The sequence below is a fragment of the Mesoplodon bidens genome (genome assembly GCF_964165515.1).
Source record: "Mesoplodon bidens genome assembly, chromosome: 2".
NCBI lineage: Eukaryota > Metazoa > Chordata > Mammalia > Artiodactyla > Ziphiidae > Mesoplodon > Mesoplodon bidens.
The window spans coordinates 73,986,795-74,001,171 of NC_138177.1; the positions used below are offsets into that span (position 1 = coordinate 73,986,795).

Genomic DNA, 14,377 nt, shown 5'->3' on the forward strand with positions numbered 1-14,377 from the left:
TCACCAGATCATCCACTCACTTCCCTAAAATCCCCAGAACGCCCTCCCCTGCCATTTAGGGCTGGGCCTCTGTGGCCCCTGCCACCTTGTCTAACTCAGCTCCCAGCCCCACCTCTTCCACAGCCTGCTCCTCAGGTTGCTGACTCCTGCCCTCCTCTCCGTCTAATGTGTTTGTACTTCTGTACCTGCTCGTATTTGTCTTGTATTTGGTGGAGTCAGTATTTATCTTGGCACGGCCTTCCCCTCCATCCGCACCAGGGACTGTATACTTACTGCTTGGACAGAGGGTCTGGGAGGCTCCTTTGGACCATAAAAAGGTAACGCTGGCTGCTGACTCAGAGACCAGCGCGTGTGACCAACTCCTCACAAGAAAAACATTCAATCCTCTCCTGGCAGCATCACAGATAATCAGCTGGCCCTGGGCCCAGAAGGTCTGGCCTGGGTCACCTCTCAGAGATTATAAACTAATTAGAGGAAAAGATATCAAAGAAGGGCAAACAATTCAATTCCCCCACCCCCACCAAACCCCAAGAAGCAAATTGAGAAATAAAAAGAGTAAAGGCAAGACTAAGCAGGCCGGGAAGAAGGGCACATGGCCACAGGTGGACACAGATGGGACTTGGATCCAGAAAGGGGCTAGGTTGGGGCTACAGCCACAGAGTGGGTGCTGATATAAGAGTTGCTCTTCTAGGGCTATAAAGGCCCTTAAAGATGATTCAGCCAACCTGCCCATTTTTATAGATGAGGAGAACCAGGGCCCAGAAGTCACACAGCCAGTGTGTGGTGTAGCCAGGACTGGAACCCTGGGCCTTGGGACTCTGGGTCATGCTTGCCCCACAGCCCACTGCCTTCCCAGGAGCACAGCACAAAGGGTCCTGTCTTCCTGTCTCTGAACTTGGCCTTGGAGTCTAACCAGGAGCCTGACCCACATCAGGGTCTTTCATGTTTTTGTGGAAGCGAAGGGGGTGGGCAGGGTGCAGCACACACCTGATATCTATTCCCCCTTCCCCATCCCAAACCATATCCACCCCCACCACCTGCTCCAGCTTCCACTCCTCCACCCCTTTAGATATGAGGAAGCAAAGCTAAAGATTTGGGAAGTCACAAAGTGGAGGTGTGGTAGGGAGTGACTAGAAGGGACACAGGAGAGCCTGCTGGGACTGGTCATGTAGCTGAGTGTGGTGGTTACACGGCTGTGCTCAGTTTGTGAAAATTCATCGGGCTGTTAAATTTATGCTGAGCGCACTCTCCCGTATGTGTGTTACACTGCCATACACATTTTATAAAGCCCCAAGTCCTCCTGCCTGAATTCAAGCCTACATTCTTCTCCTTACTCCCATGTACCATGAGCAGACACACACACACACTGGTCTAGCTTCATGTCACCATGAAGAAAGCAGCTCAGAATGGAAGAGCAGGCATATCTACCCTCAGTGAAACTGTGAAACCTGGTTTCCAGCTTTCCTGCCCCCAGCCTGTTCCCCTCATAAATAAGCCAGGCCAGGCCTACCATGTTTTGAGCTAGGGAGACTCAGCATTATAACTATGTCAGTGCTCCCTAAGTTATCTCTAAATTTTACTTGATCCTAATAAAAACACCAACAGGACTTTTTTTTCTTGGAAGTAGGCAAGCTGATTCTAAAGTACAAACAGAAAAGTAAACAAGCAAGGATAGCCAGGAAAATTCTGAAAAAGCAGAGAACTGAGAGGAGGATTAGCCCTACCAAACTCTAAAGCATATTATAAAGCTATAGTTATTAAAACAGTGTGGTACTGACACGTGAGTAGACAGACAAAACTATGGAGGAGACTGGAAAGTTCAGAAATAATAGTAACCAAAAATAGCTTTGTCTGCACTATTGAACTGTACCCTTTAAAATGGCTAAAATGACTGACTTCCCTGGTGGCGCAGTGGTTAAGAATCTGCCTGCCAATGCAGGGGACACAGGTTCGAGCCCTGGTCCAGGAAGATCTCACATGCGATGGGGCAACTAAGCCCATGCGCCAGAACTACTGAGCCTGCGCTCCAGAGCTCATGAGGCACAACTGCTGAGCCCGTGTGCCACAACTACTGAAGTCTGTGCACCTAGAGCCCGTGCTCCAAAACAAGAGAAGCCACCACTGTGAGAAGCCCACGCACTGCCACAAAGAGTAGCCCCCCACTCTCCGCAACTAGAGAAAGCCCGCGCGCAGCAAGGAAGACCCAATGCAGCCATAAATAAATAAATTTTATTTTAATAAAATAAAATGGCTAAGGTGGTAAATGTTATGCTTTTGTATCTTACTACAATTATTTAAAAATAGCTTAGTTTGAGTGTTGGCTATATAGAGGTGCTATTGTAAGCTTGCACATGGATGACCTAACTTGATCTTCCCAACAGCTTATCTTACAGAAGAGGAGGCTGGTTACATAGCTAATTAGGGGTAAGCCTAGATTCAAACCCAAGCAGTTAGGCCTCAGAATTTGTGCTTGTTAACTACTCAATCTGCCGACAAGCAGTATAAACCCAAGTATATACAGTAATTTGGTAGATTTTAAAGGTGGGTTTTAAAATCAGTGGTGGAAAGATGGCTTAATCAATAAACTATAAAAAAGGACATCAGGTGATAACTGGGGGAAGAAAAGTTAGAGCCATACCTCAGTCCATGATAAATTCAAAATGGATCAAACATTTAAATACAAAAAATTCTTAAAGACACCGGAAAAAAAAATCTTTTTTTTACTCCCTCCCAAAAAGAATCTTTTAAGACAATCTTGGCATAGGGAAGATCTTATTAAGTATGATACAAAACGTACAAGTCATAAAAGAAACTGATAAACCCAACTACAATTTTTTTTAATACACAAAAACCAACCCCCACCCAAAAAAGTCAAAAGACAAATGACAAACTAGAGAAAAATCTTCACAGCTCATATCATAGAGGACTAAATTCTTTAATATATTAAGAGGAAAAAAACCAACAACCCAATTTTTAAAAATGAGCAATGAATATGAACAGGCACTTCATAGAAACAGGTTACACAAATGTCTCTTAAACATGGGAAAACCTGTATATTCACACTCAGATAAGATAAATGCAAATTAATTCCACACAGATGCCATCTCTGTGTAAATAGCAGTTTAATAACAGATTTTCATCAGAGGTGTGGGGACACAGGCATTCTCTCATTGCTGTGGGGAGTATGAATTGGTGCAACTTCCACTCTCACTCAAAAGTACAAATGCACATGGCCTTTGACCCACAGGTTCACCTTCAAGAAATTTATCCTGTGGATGTTCTTGCGCTCAGGCAACATGATGGATATGCAAAGTTACTCCCCAAAGCACTGTCTGTAATGGCAAGACAGGAAACAAGCCCAAAGCCAACATCCATCAAAAGGAGACTGTGTAGGGACTTCCCTTGTGGTCCAGTGGCTAAGACTCCGCACTCCCAATGCACGAGGCCTGGGCTTGATCCCTGGTCAGGGAACTAGATCCCACATGCTGCAACTAAAGATCCTGCATGCAGCAAGGAAGATCCCGCGTGCCGCAACTAAGACCCCGCGCAACCAAATAAATAAAGATTTAAATATATAAAAAAAAAAAAAACAACTAATGTTAAAAACTTAGCACTATTTTCAGGACATACCTAATCTCTCAAAAAAATGTGAACAATTGTAATTATTATTCCCACTGCATTAGTGGGTCTTTCCCCCTTTTCTATGAGAAAGTCTTCATGCTACAGCCTCCCCCTCTCCTCCCATCAAAATGGGGTCTTCAGATCAATAGCAGCTATCAAGCACCTGCTTTTGTTTGTTTCAGCCTCAAGACGTGTTGCTCTGCCTGGGCTTGGAGTGACTTGGCCCAAGGTCTGCTGGCTTGTTAAGTGGGCAGTCAAGAGACAGGCCTGGACTGTCTGACCCCTGAGCTGTTTTCTCTCTCTGCTGTCCCAGCTGCCTTGCTAAGAGACAGAGAAAGATCATTTACAGTGACATGTGGTTGCAAAACATTCCCCTGACCCAAAGTGATATGAATGGATATGGGGGGAGGAGGGGGTTACAGTGCAATGGCTTAAACATACACTGTGGCCTTAACTATTCTTCTTAAGAGAAGTACTGAAGAAGGACACTTCCTGGGGCAAAAGTGAGGCTGTCTTTGCTACACCAGTGCATATGGAGTTGATGAGTCTGAGGACACTGAGAACAGAGACGATATCCTTGAAGTCACCATGCTTTGAGAAGGGTGGGAGTTGTGGGTGACACACGTGATGGAGTGGAAAGAGCAAGGTTCAGAACAAGGTCTGTCACTTCCTTGCTGTGCGATCTTGAGCAAGTTACTTAATCTCTCTGAGCCGCGGTTTCCTCTCACCTACTCAAGGACACAGCTTCAGCGATTCTCACCTCTCGGTCAATTTTTGATCTCTACTAGATCATTTCCATCAGCAAGCAAACATGCTGAGATTTCAGTCATTTTTAAAAAAAATTCTTTTCATGACTCCACTTCTCCAGCCAATGAACACTCCATTTCTTTTCTCCCCTTTACGGCTAAAATCCTCCAAAGAGTAGCCTCTACTAGCCGGCTCCAGTTTCCCTCCTCCTGCTCTCTCTGCAAACTACTCCTGTCAGCCTTAGACCTTCACCATTTCGCCGAAACTCCTCACATCAAGTCAAGGTCACCAGTGGCCTGCGTGTAGCTAAGTCCACTGGTTAGGTCGTCCTCTTGCCTCTCGGCAGCGTTTGACACCACTGACTGCTTCTGCCTCTTGACGCACCGTCCTCACTGGATTTTCTGGACAACAACTCTCCTGGTTCTCCTCCTGCTTCATTGGTCTCACCTTCTCAGTCTCCTCCTCCTTTTCCAGCCTGAGAAGGTTGGAGTGTCCCAGGGCTCAGCCCGGGGCCTCGTCTCTTCTCCATCTACACTTTCGCCCTCAGTGATCTCAGCCACTCTCAAGGCTTGAAGTAATATCTGCCATCAGTCGACTCCCAAATTCATACCTCAACTCAGTCCTCATTCCCAAACTCTGGACTCCCGTACCCAGCTCGTCAGCATCTTCTCGCCTTGTCCAATAGAAAGCTCAGTTTCAACGTGTCTGAACTGACCTCCTGATCTCCCCGCAACAAGACCTGCTGTCCTACAGTCTACCGCATCGATGCAGTGCCCTCAGACTCCTCTCACACACGGCTGCTGTGAAGAGTAAATGAGGTCACAGATGCAAAGAGCCCAGGACAGTACCGTATACGGTCGTCACTCAGTATGGTAACGGTTGTTGTAACCATCACATACGTAGAGAGAGAAAACCAGAGGATGCTTTTCGGGGAAGGAAGTTGGGAGGTGGAGGGAAACTGAGCACAGGTGCTGGGAGACTGCCTGGATGCAGGGCCTCAGGGGGCACACTCCTAAGAGCAGAGCCAGAGGGCAGAGCTGGCGGGGGCAGGTAGGAGTGAGGTGCAGCTAGAAGTCAGGCCAGACCCAGGACCGTGCCAGAAAAGCCCCTGACTATGCCAGAGACTTTGGACCTTTTTGGATCTCAAGTGCAGAACAGAGTAAAGCACACAGATGACCCAAAAGAAACTCCCCAGGGCTTCACCAAACAGAGTCTAAGAGTTAAAAGCCTCTTTTTTGCCATCTTCCTCTTGCCACTCCGGCCCTCAAGGATCCTCTTCCAAAGACTGGTACCTCAATGACAGTTAGCAACAGGACATTTAGCATTTCCCTGTCCAGCTGGAGTCTAAGGGGCCCCATGGCTGAGGCCTGGTCTCCCCAGAGACAAACCCAAGCTTCACCAGGGCAGAGGGCACCCGTGTGTCCCCACAGAGCCCTCTGCTCCAGAGCCCAACAGGCCCTCAGGTAGGACCAGATTGTTAAAGAGGAGGCAGGAATTTTCCTGCGCAAGATGGGAGTACAAGGAATCCCTACTTTTTTTTTTTTTTTTTTTTTTTTTTTGCGGTACCCGGGCCTCTCACTGTTGTGGCCTCTCCCGTTGCGGAGCACAGGCTCCGGACGCGCGGGCTCAGCGGCCATGGCTCACGGGCCCAGCCGCTCCGCAGCATGTGGGATCCTCCCAGACCAGGGCACGAACCCGTGTCCCCTGCATCGGCAGGCGGACTCTCAACCACTGCGCCACCAGGGAAGCCCCCTAAATATTTTTATATTTCTCCAGGCCTTCATGCAAGCATCATCTTCTTGGTGAGAACTTCTCTGGCCTCCCCTCGAAAAGATCAATTCTACATCCTCTTCAACATGTATGCAGTTCCTATCTCCCTCCCTTGCTTTATTTTTCCTCCTTAGCACTAGTCACTATCATACTATAATTTACATCCCCAGTAAAATGAAGCCCCAGTGAGCCAGGGAGTTTTGGCTATTCGGCTCACTGCTGTATCCTCAGCTCTTAGAATAGTGCTTGGAACATCGGAGGAGCTCAAAATATTTTTTTCAAATGAGTAAGTCATTAGCTACACGCATTTAAGCATTTGCTCTGTGCTAGAGACCTCACTATACACTCTGTAGTACCTTACTTAGGGCATTTCATCGTCGTAACAACTCTGCAAGGTAGTATATGAATTATTTCTATTTTCCAGATGAGAACAGTGCGTCTCTGAGAAGTAAAATCCCTCACTCAAGCTCACGTTATTTCTCCACGGCAGGGCCAGGCAGAGATCTGTCTGGCTCCAAAACCTTAACCATTACCTGTGTGCGATGAGCTGTGTTCAGGTGGAGAGAAGGTCCAGAGAGAGATAAAGGAAGAAGCAACAGAAAACCTCTGGAAGAAACTGTTTAGCACTCGAGACCAGCGCTCTCCAGTAGACCTTTCTGCAATGATCGCGAAATGCTCTATACCTGCGCTGTCGAATACGGTAGCCAAGTGTGACTAGTGCAACTAAGGCACTACATTTTAAATTTGATTTCATTTTAATTAATTTAAATTCAAATAGCTATACTTAGTAAATGGCTACCATATTCGAGAGAACAGCTCTAGACCTTTAAGACTGACCTGGAAAAGCCCAGATTTGGTGATGGGCACGCTCTGGCTCACGGGTGGGCCAGTGGCATGCAGGCCTGGTGGGATAGGAGAAGCAGAGGGGAAATGACAGCAGTGAGCACCGGGGTGGCTTTGTGTCATCCTTACAAACACCCTGTAAGGGGAGGATTTGTTAACCCAGTCCGCGGAGAGACGCGGAGGGTCAGAGATGAGATATGCAGTGAGGGTCCACGCGCCTGTTGTCTCAGGGTCTTGGTCCACCCCCGCTCCTCCGACACCTTGTCCTTGGGTAGCTGGTACCCAGCGGGACAGGTCAGAGGGTTTCTCAGTCCCTCTTAGGGATTTAACCTTGACCATTTTCAAGCTCCTTTTAGGGTAGACTCAGGGTGGCTGATCCCAGGGCTTCACAGGACTCAATAAATGTTTGCTGCAATGAGTAAACAAGAGGCAGAGCCGAAGTGGGGAGAGATTTCTGGCAACTAGAAGCCCGATGGGGGAGGGCCTTCCTTCAGTTCCTCAATCACACCATTTAGCCAGTCATCCTCAAAGTTGCAAATCACAAGGGGTGTTTGTCGAAAAGGACATTTCCTGAGCCTCACTTCCAGATATTTCTCTTCAGTAAATCTGGGGTGGGGGCCAAGAATCAGCATTTTTGTCAAGCACCCAACCCCCACCCCCGGTGCATGTGGCACACCTGCACACACACACACCAATTCTGATTCAAACAGACCCAGAACTACCCTTTTGAGAAATACTGATTTAGGGTGAGACTAGGAATGCAGGTAGACATTGGGGGCTGAAAGAGGTTGCCCTAAATGGAAATTCAGAGGCTGAGACAGCACTCTGAGAGATTTAAAGGTGTATGTGTTTGTTTTGCGCACCGTCTTGTGTTGCAGAACATGGAAGGAACCTGAGTCACCGATGTCCAGGCCTTCCACACCCGACACCTACGTCCCAGCTAATCCAGGCCCCTAGACGGCGATCCACCTGAGTGGCCCTGCCAGCTCTCGGACGTGTGGGCAGCAGCTGATCCCAAGGAAAGTGGGCCCACAGCCCGGAGAGCCAGCGGATTTCCCCTCTAAACTAACTCCAGCCTCTGCTACCCCTCTCGGCCCCTTACTTCTCCAAAGCAAGGCATCTCACAGTCATTTGCTCCATGCTTCCTGTACAATGTCTTTATTTTTGCTCTCAAGTTTGTGGGCTGAGTCTCTGTGGGTGTGGGAGGTGAGCTGGGTATTTTCTACTTCTCTGCATTTTCCTTCTGAACTGGGAGGGCTTTCACTTCCTCCCCAAACTCTCAGTTCTGCCTTTCACAGCCTGTCCACGACTTGAGACCACTTGGCCCGTCCCACCTGAGCACCAGGAAAATGGAGAACTGGCTGCAACCGGCTGCCCTCGCAGTACCTTGCAGCCACTTAGGAGCAAAAGAAAGCAGCAGCTACAGCAGTAACCTCCCTGGGGCAGGTGCCCCGGGGTGTGGTGTGAGTAGCAACACAGGCAGGCAGGGAAGCCTTGCGCCCTCCTGGGCGACCCAGGCCTCAGCCCTGCCTTGCCTCCCTCTGATAGAACAGTGGGCAAACCCAGGCTTTCCCTTCCCTTGGCCTCTTCTGCCCAGCACTCAGCCAGCCAGGGGTGACTCTCATCTTGGCCCCCAAACACCCCCAGCTCTGCCTGCTGGGCTAGTTCTACATTTGGGAGTCTTGGGGATCTACCACCCCCGAGCACAGGGCCATGGAGGGGTGGGCCTCCACCAACTAGGCCTGACAACTTCCCATCCCAACCTCTCTGAACCTCAGCCTCCTCTTTGGAACAAAGTATTATTTAGATCCAGTGGAGAATTAGAAAACGTGTGTAAAGCCTAGGAGGCCTCAATCAACAACGGCTGTTACTGGCAGGGGTTATAAATGTGTGCTGAGAAAAAGAACCCCTTTACTTTCCTCTTCCAAGCACGAGGAACACAACCGTTCAGAAGGCAAAGGGACCTGCAGGCACACCAGCCTCTGGCTCTCTCCAGCAGGGAGGGGTCAGGCTGAGGGTGTTCACCCAGGGTAGGAGCACAGTGCGGTCTCGCAGTGAAAGCCAGAGCCACCGTCTCCCCAGCCATCTGTTCCCAGAAGCCTGCCGGCTGCCCCCTTGGTTTTCTGCTGTGTCCTCAAAGAAGCCCTCAGACCCTAAAATAAACCTCTGGAGAAGCAGTTGCCCAGCTCCTCTAGAGGAGAGCCTAGACGCGCAGCTGGCATGCTGCCAGAGCCCAGAGAAAGGACTGGCGGCCAGAGACAGATTACAGTCCACAGGAGCAACAAGTGCCCCGTGCCCTCTGCCTCACCCCTCCTTCTCTCGTCTGGAAGTGGAGTCCAGTGCGTGCCAGCCTCAAGACGTCCCAATCCCTGGCCAACTTCCCCACTTGGCTTAAATTCCCAGGGCTGAGGCACACGGCTTGCTAGAGCTGGCGTCGGCCTAAGGGAGTGCGGGCAGCGGACAGCGGGAGGGTCCGTGACTCAGCGCCCATGATGTCACTCCCTTCACAGTCAAGGCACTGTCATCCACACATAAACCCGGGGGGCTGAGGGGAGAGCCAGGCGGGATGCCCTCCCCAAAGCTGAGGGGCAAAGGGGGCGCTGGTACAAAGGACGCCCCGGGCAGGAACTCCACCCCGCGAGGGCATCTCCTTTTAAAGTAAGCCAGGCCGCAGTTGTGTAAGGACTCCTGGGGGCACTGGGAGGGAGACAAGAGAATCAGGTTTCTGAGAACACACCAAGTCCTGTACGCAGACCGCAGAGAGCTGCTACCCGGCCGCAGGGCAGTCACGGGGAAAGCGCGCCCGGCCAAAGGCGCAGGACGCAGCAGGGGGCGCGCGAGCGAGCGCCCGCCACCGGACAGCTGGGTCAGCCCGGTTCCTCACCTCGTGCCGCGGGAACCCAAGCTAGCCCCGGACAAGGGGAGCCGTCACGGCTCCGGCCTCCCTCCGCCGCCCCGCGTCTGCGGCGCCCACAGCGGTTCCCTCACCCGCCAGCTGTTCCAGCCCTCCAGATGCGCCCGAAGCCCTTACCCAGAGCGGGGCAGCCCCCCGGGGCCAGCGCCGTCCCGGGCGTCGCAAGCAGGGCGGTCAGCAGCGCGCAGAGGACGGCCAGCATGCTTCCTCCTCGGCTAATGCCCCATGGTCCCAGAGAGGCAGGCGGGCGGGCGGACGCGCGGGTCGGGAGCCGGCGGCCGGGGCGGGGCGGGGCGGCGGGCGGGCTTAAGCCCCGAGGGCAGCCCCCATCCCCTGGGGGCCCGCGATCTGCACGCAAGGCGAGTCCCCGAGCCCCGCGCCGCTCTCGGCTCGGCTCCCTCTGGCCAGGCTCCGTGTCAGTGCGACTTCCCACTTACACATGACTCAGAGCAGCGGACGGTCCTGGCAACGCAAGAAAACATTTGAGGAACTCGCACTGGAGTTGTCTCTCGGCCGTCCCAGGGTGCTGTTACGAAAGCCGAAGCGGATGGCGCAACAGCCCCGCGCACCGGCCGAGCGGAGGGGTGGCTTCCTGCCGCAGCGCCGCACCTGAGCCGCGAGGGCAGGATCCCCGAACCCGGAGGGGGCGAGCTCAGCCGGGGGCCCTCCTCCCTACTTCTGTTTATCAGAGCAGGGGAATTAAACACCACTGGCTCGGTTTTGATTTTTGGTTTCGTGACCAGGATTACGCTGTGAAAGGAGCACCTGGAGAGCCCTGGAGGAGGCGATGTGCCTTTTACCGTTACAGTAAAGCGGTGCTTGGCAGCCCTTTCTGACCCTTGGAATCACCTGGGAGCCCTGAAAACCGTCGATGCCTGGGTCCCACCCCCAGACATTCTGATTTAATGGATCTGGGATGAGGCTTGGGCCATCAGGGGACTCACTACTGTAAAGGTACCTTCTCTCTCCGTGCCTGTCTGTTCCTTGCAGCACGGGCAGGGAGAAGGTTTGGACTTTGGAAGCAGATAAAGACCTGGGTTCCCATCCAGACCTCCACCTACTGTGTCTGTGACTACTGTTGAAATCCCTTGAGTTTCTGTTTCCTCATCTGTCAGATATAAGAAAGTCTGTAGTGGTCGGGATGTTTATGTAGATACCGTGGTTGTGAAGCTCTATACACATGACACAGGGTCCAGACCACAGGTGCTCAATCGATGTCAAAACGTGCATGTCCGCCCTCCTGATAAGACAGACAGAAACTGGTGCTTGGCTTTCAGAAGCAACCACAACCAGCTCTTGAAAGGGCTCACCAAGATTCCCCAAGGAGCCTGAAGCTGACAGGGTGGCCTCAGAGCCGAGTTTGGAGGGAGCGCAAAGTGCTGAAATAAGGTCTCAGCTAAAAAGTTTCTGGCCCAGCAACTGCTAATTAGAATGTACGTTTCCACTTTGGGCTTCAGACTGATCCTAACCAGGATCCAGGTTCCTGGGACAGCAGGAATGGGTGTGGCCTGACGGAAGCCCCCAGTGGATAGGACCTGGTCTGAAGAAACAGAGCTTCTGAAATGCAGCCCTCAGACCCGGTGCATCTGGCTTTCTCTGTGGGAACCACCCATCAGCGGTGCCTGGCAGAACTAGGCACATGCCCTGACCCACCTCCTGACGGAGACTCGTTTGGGTGGGCTTGCTCTGGCCACACCCACAGACGGGGGGGGGGTGGGGGGAAAGGCATGTTGAAAGGTAGGTCTTTTGGCCACTGGCCCTCTCTCCTGATATTTAAAAAGAGGTTGCAGGCGACCTGGAAGGTGGTTCCCACTGTGGTTGCCCCCTTCCCCTCTAGTTGTGGCAGATACAGACCTGAAAAATATCAAAGGGGGACTGAAACCAGAAGGCTGCAGAAAGCCCTCTGCTCAGAGAGGAGAGTCTGAAAGAGGGACGTTCAAGCCCAAGAACAGGTGTCTCAGACCGCACCCTTCTTCTGCACCGAAGTGGGCTGCCCTCTCCAAACCACCAGCCAGAGGCTGTGTTCTGGAGTCAGACAGATGGAGTTCCCATCTCAGCTCTGCCATTTGCTGGCTGTGTGACTAGGGCAAACTACTTAACCTCTCAGAGCCTCTATTTCATGATTTGTATGACGAGAGCAACAATATGCAAGTTACTGGCATTGTGGTTCATGTGAAAATATCTGGCCTATCTTTATCTTCTCAGCCTCATTTTCTGCATCTCCAAGCTTGAATATAATTCTGTTTCTACAACATGATTTATGTCTTCTCAACTCCACACCTTTGTTCAAGTTATTCCCTCTGCCAGAAATCCCCCTAGAGAACTAAAGTGTTGCCTACCATATTAGTAAACAAAGGATGTTGCAGCCATCAAGCCATCACCCTGCTACCCCCATGGTGCCCCCTGAGGAAACACAGTATGAGAAAGCACAGGATCCTGGCCCCAGGTAGCTGAGGTGCATATCAAAGGAATGATTTCAGTGAGCCCAGACTCTTGCATCTTCCCATACATAGAAAAACACTAAATTCCTTAACTTGAGATGTCTGGTTTTCTTTTATTAACAGTAATCTTTTGATGTTCCGACTACCTGGTCTTTTGTTGCAAAAACTCCTGTATATCCTGGTTTCCTTCTTGCCTCTTCGGAGCAGTCTCTCAGATTTATTTGAGATGCTGTCTTGAAGTCCTAAGAATGTCTGCTAAATTAAACAGAACTCTCAACTTTTAGGTTGTGCTTTTTTTTTTCAGTTGACACCCTCCTTTGTCCTACACCCTACTAACCCTTAAGACTCATGATGTCTTCTCCAGGAAGCTTGACTGCTTCCCTGGAATCCTATCATCCACGAGGTTGGATTAGGTGGTCTGTCTCTGTGCTGCCTCAAAACCCCCTCCTGACTTTGTTCACACCCCATCTTCCCTGCCACAGCATAAAGCTCATCTTTGTATTCACACGGCTGAGCAGGGCCTGGAATGTGGAGGGCCTTTGTCAGGGAGATGTGGCCTCCCCTGGGGTACAGTCTGAGCAAACTCTCTGAACTCCTTCAAGCCCCACCTGAGTTCTGCACTAAGTGAAGGTTCAAAATTCATGGGCCAACATTCCAGGCTTTGTTATGAAAAACACTGATAAGGAAGAGAAGAAAACATACATGTTCAGTTCAGCCTGACCTGCCCTCTCCCAGGCCTGGTTCTTGATGCCAGCACCCATGGGGGTCACCAGTGTCTCAGGCCAGGCTTTTTGCCCCCAGGAAGAGGAGAAGACTCAGGCCTGTAGGGGATATAGACTTGGCAAGAGCTCTGGGGTGAATTGCAGAGTGATTCAGATGGGGCTATCTGGTCACCAGAAATCAGAAATAAAGACCAGACAAAGGACTTCCCTGGCGCAGTGGTTAAGAATCCACCTGCCAATGCAGGAGACACGGGTTCGAGCCCTGGCCCGGGAAGATCCCACATGCTGTGAAGCAACTAAGCCCGTGCGCCACAACTACTGAGCCTGTGCTCTAGAGCCCGCAAGCCACAACTACTGAAGCCTGCATGCCTAGAGCCCATGCACCGCAACAAGAGAAGCCACCGCAATGAGAAGCCCGCGCATCGCAATGAAGAGTAGCCCCTACTCGCCACAACTAGAGAAAGCCCACGCGCAGCAACAAGGACCCAACACAGCCAAAACTAACTAACTAAATAAATAAACTTATTTACAAAAGAAAAAAAAGACCAGACAGGGCTGAAGCACCCTGGGGACCTCGATTGTCAGACTCACTGCAGTGATCCTGCAGTAGAAGGGACAGCTAGGACTTTAACCAGGGCACCTCTCTTGGGTAACTGTGCTGCTTACAAAATGCTTTCACAACTTGATCTCCTTTGAATTTCTTAACCCCGAGAAGTAGGAGATAGTGTCCCCAGTTTTCAGAAGAGTACACTGAGGCTCGGAGAAGTGAGATGACTTGATCAAGACTGCACAGCTGGTACCTGGCAGCTCTGGAGTGAAGTCTGGCTCTTGACCCAGAACTCTCACCGAAGGATGGCGCAGTGCGCACAGGACCAAGGACACTTCAGGACATCTGTCGATCCCATCACAGCAGGCACTCAGGGATAGGTAGGCTGGGAGGGGAGAGTAGGCTGGGGGTCCCTGGCATTTGGGACACCCCCTTCTTGGGCCTCGCAGACCCTCTCCTTCCACTGTGTGTGTCCCTGCAGTTACCCTGGTCTCCCCTAGAGGGAGAAGCTGGTGCCACTTTTTTTTTTTTTTAATTGAAGTACAGTTGATTTAAAATGTTCTGTTAGTTTCAGGTGTACAGCAAAGTGATTAAGTTATACATATAAATATCTACTTTCTTTTCAGATTCTTTCCCCTTATAGGTTATTACAAAATATTGAGTATAGTTCCCTGTGCTGTACAGTAGGACCTTGTGGTACTCCTTTTATCAGACTCCTTCCCAACCAGCAAGTCCTCTCTCACCTTTGACCTGAAGAGATTAAGCCTCTTTT

General features: G+C 50.9%; 1 protein-coding gene across 2 annotated transcripts in view; it reads right to left on the reverse strand.

Annotated features, from left to right (window-relative positions):
• Positions 1-14,377, reverse strand: part of IL6R (interleukin 6 receptor) — an 89,836-nt gene that overhangs the window by 40,671 nt on the left and 34,788 nt on the right. The window contains exon 1 of one of the 2 annotated variants that reach the window (XM_081226271.1): positions 10,013-10,409. The exons of the other annotated variant lie outside the window; for it this stretch is intronic. Within the exon in view, the coding sequence (XP_081082397.1) occupies positions 10,013-10,097 (85 nt within the window). The 5' untranslated portion in view covers positions 10,098-10,409. Of the gene's footprint in view, positions 1-10,012; positions 10,410-14,377 lie in introns of those variants that run through there. 2 annotated transcript variants of the gene reach the window in all.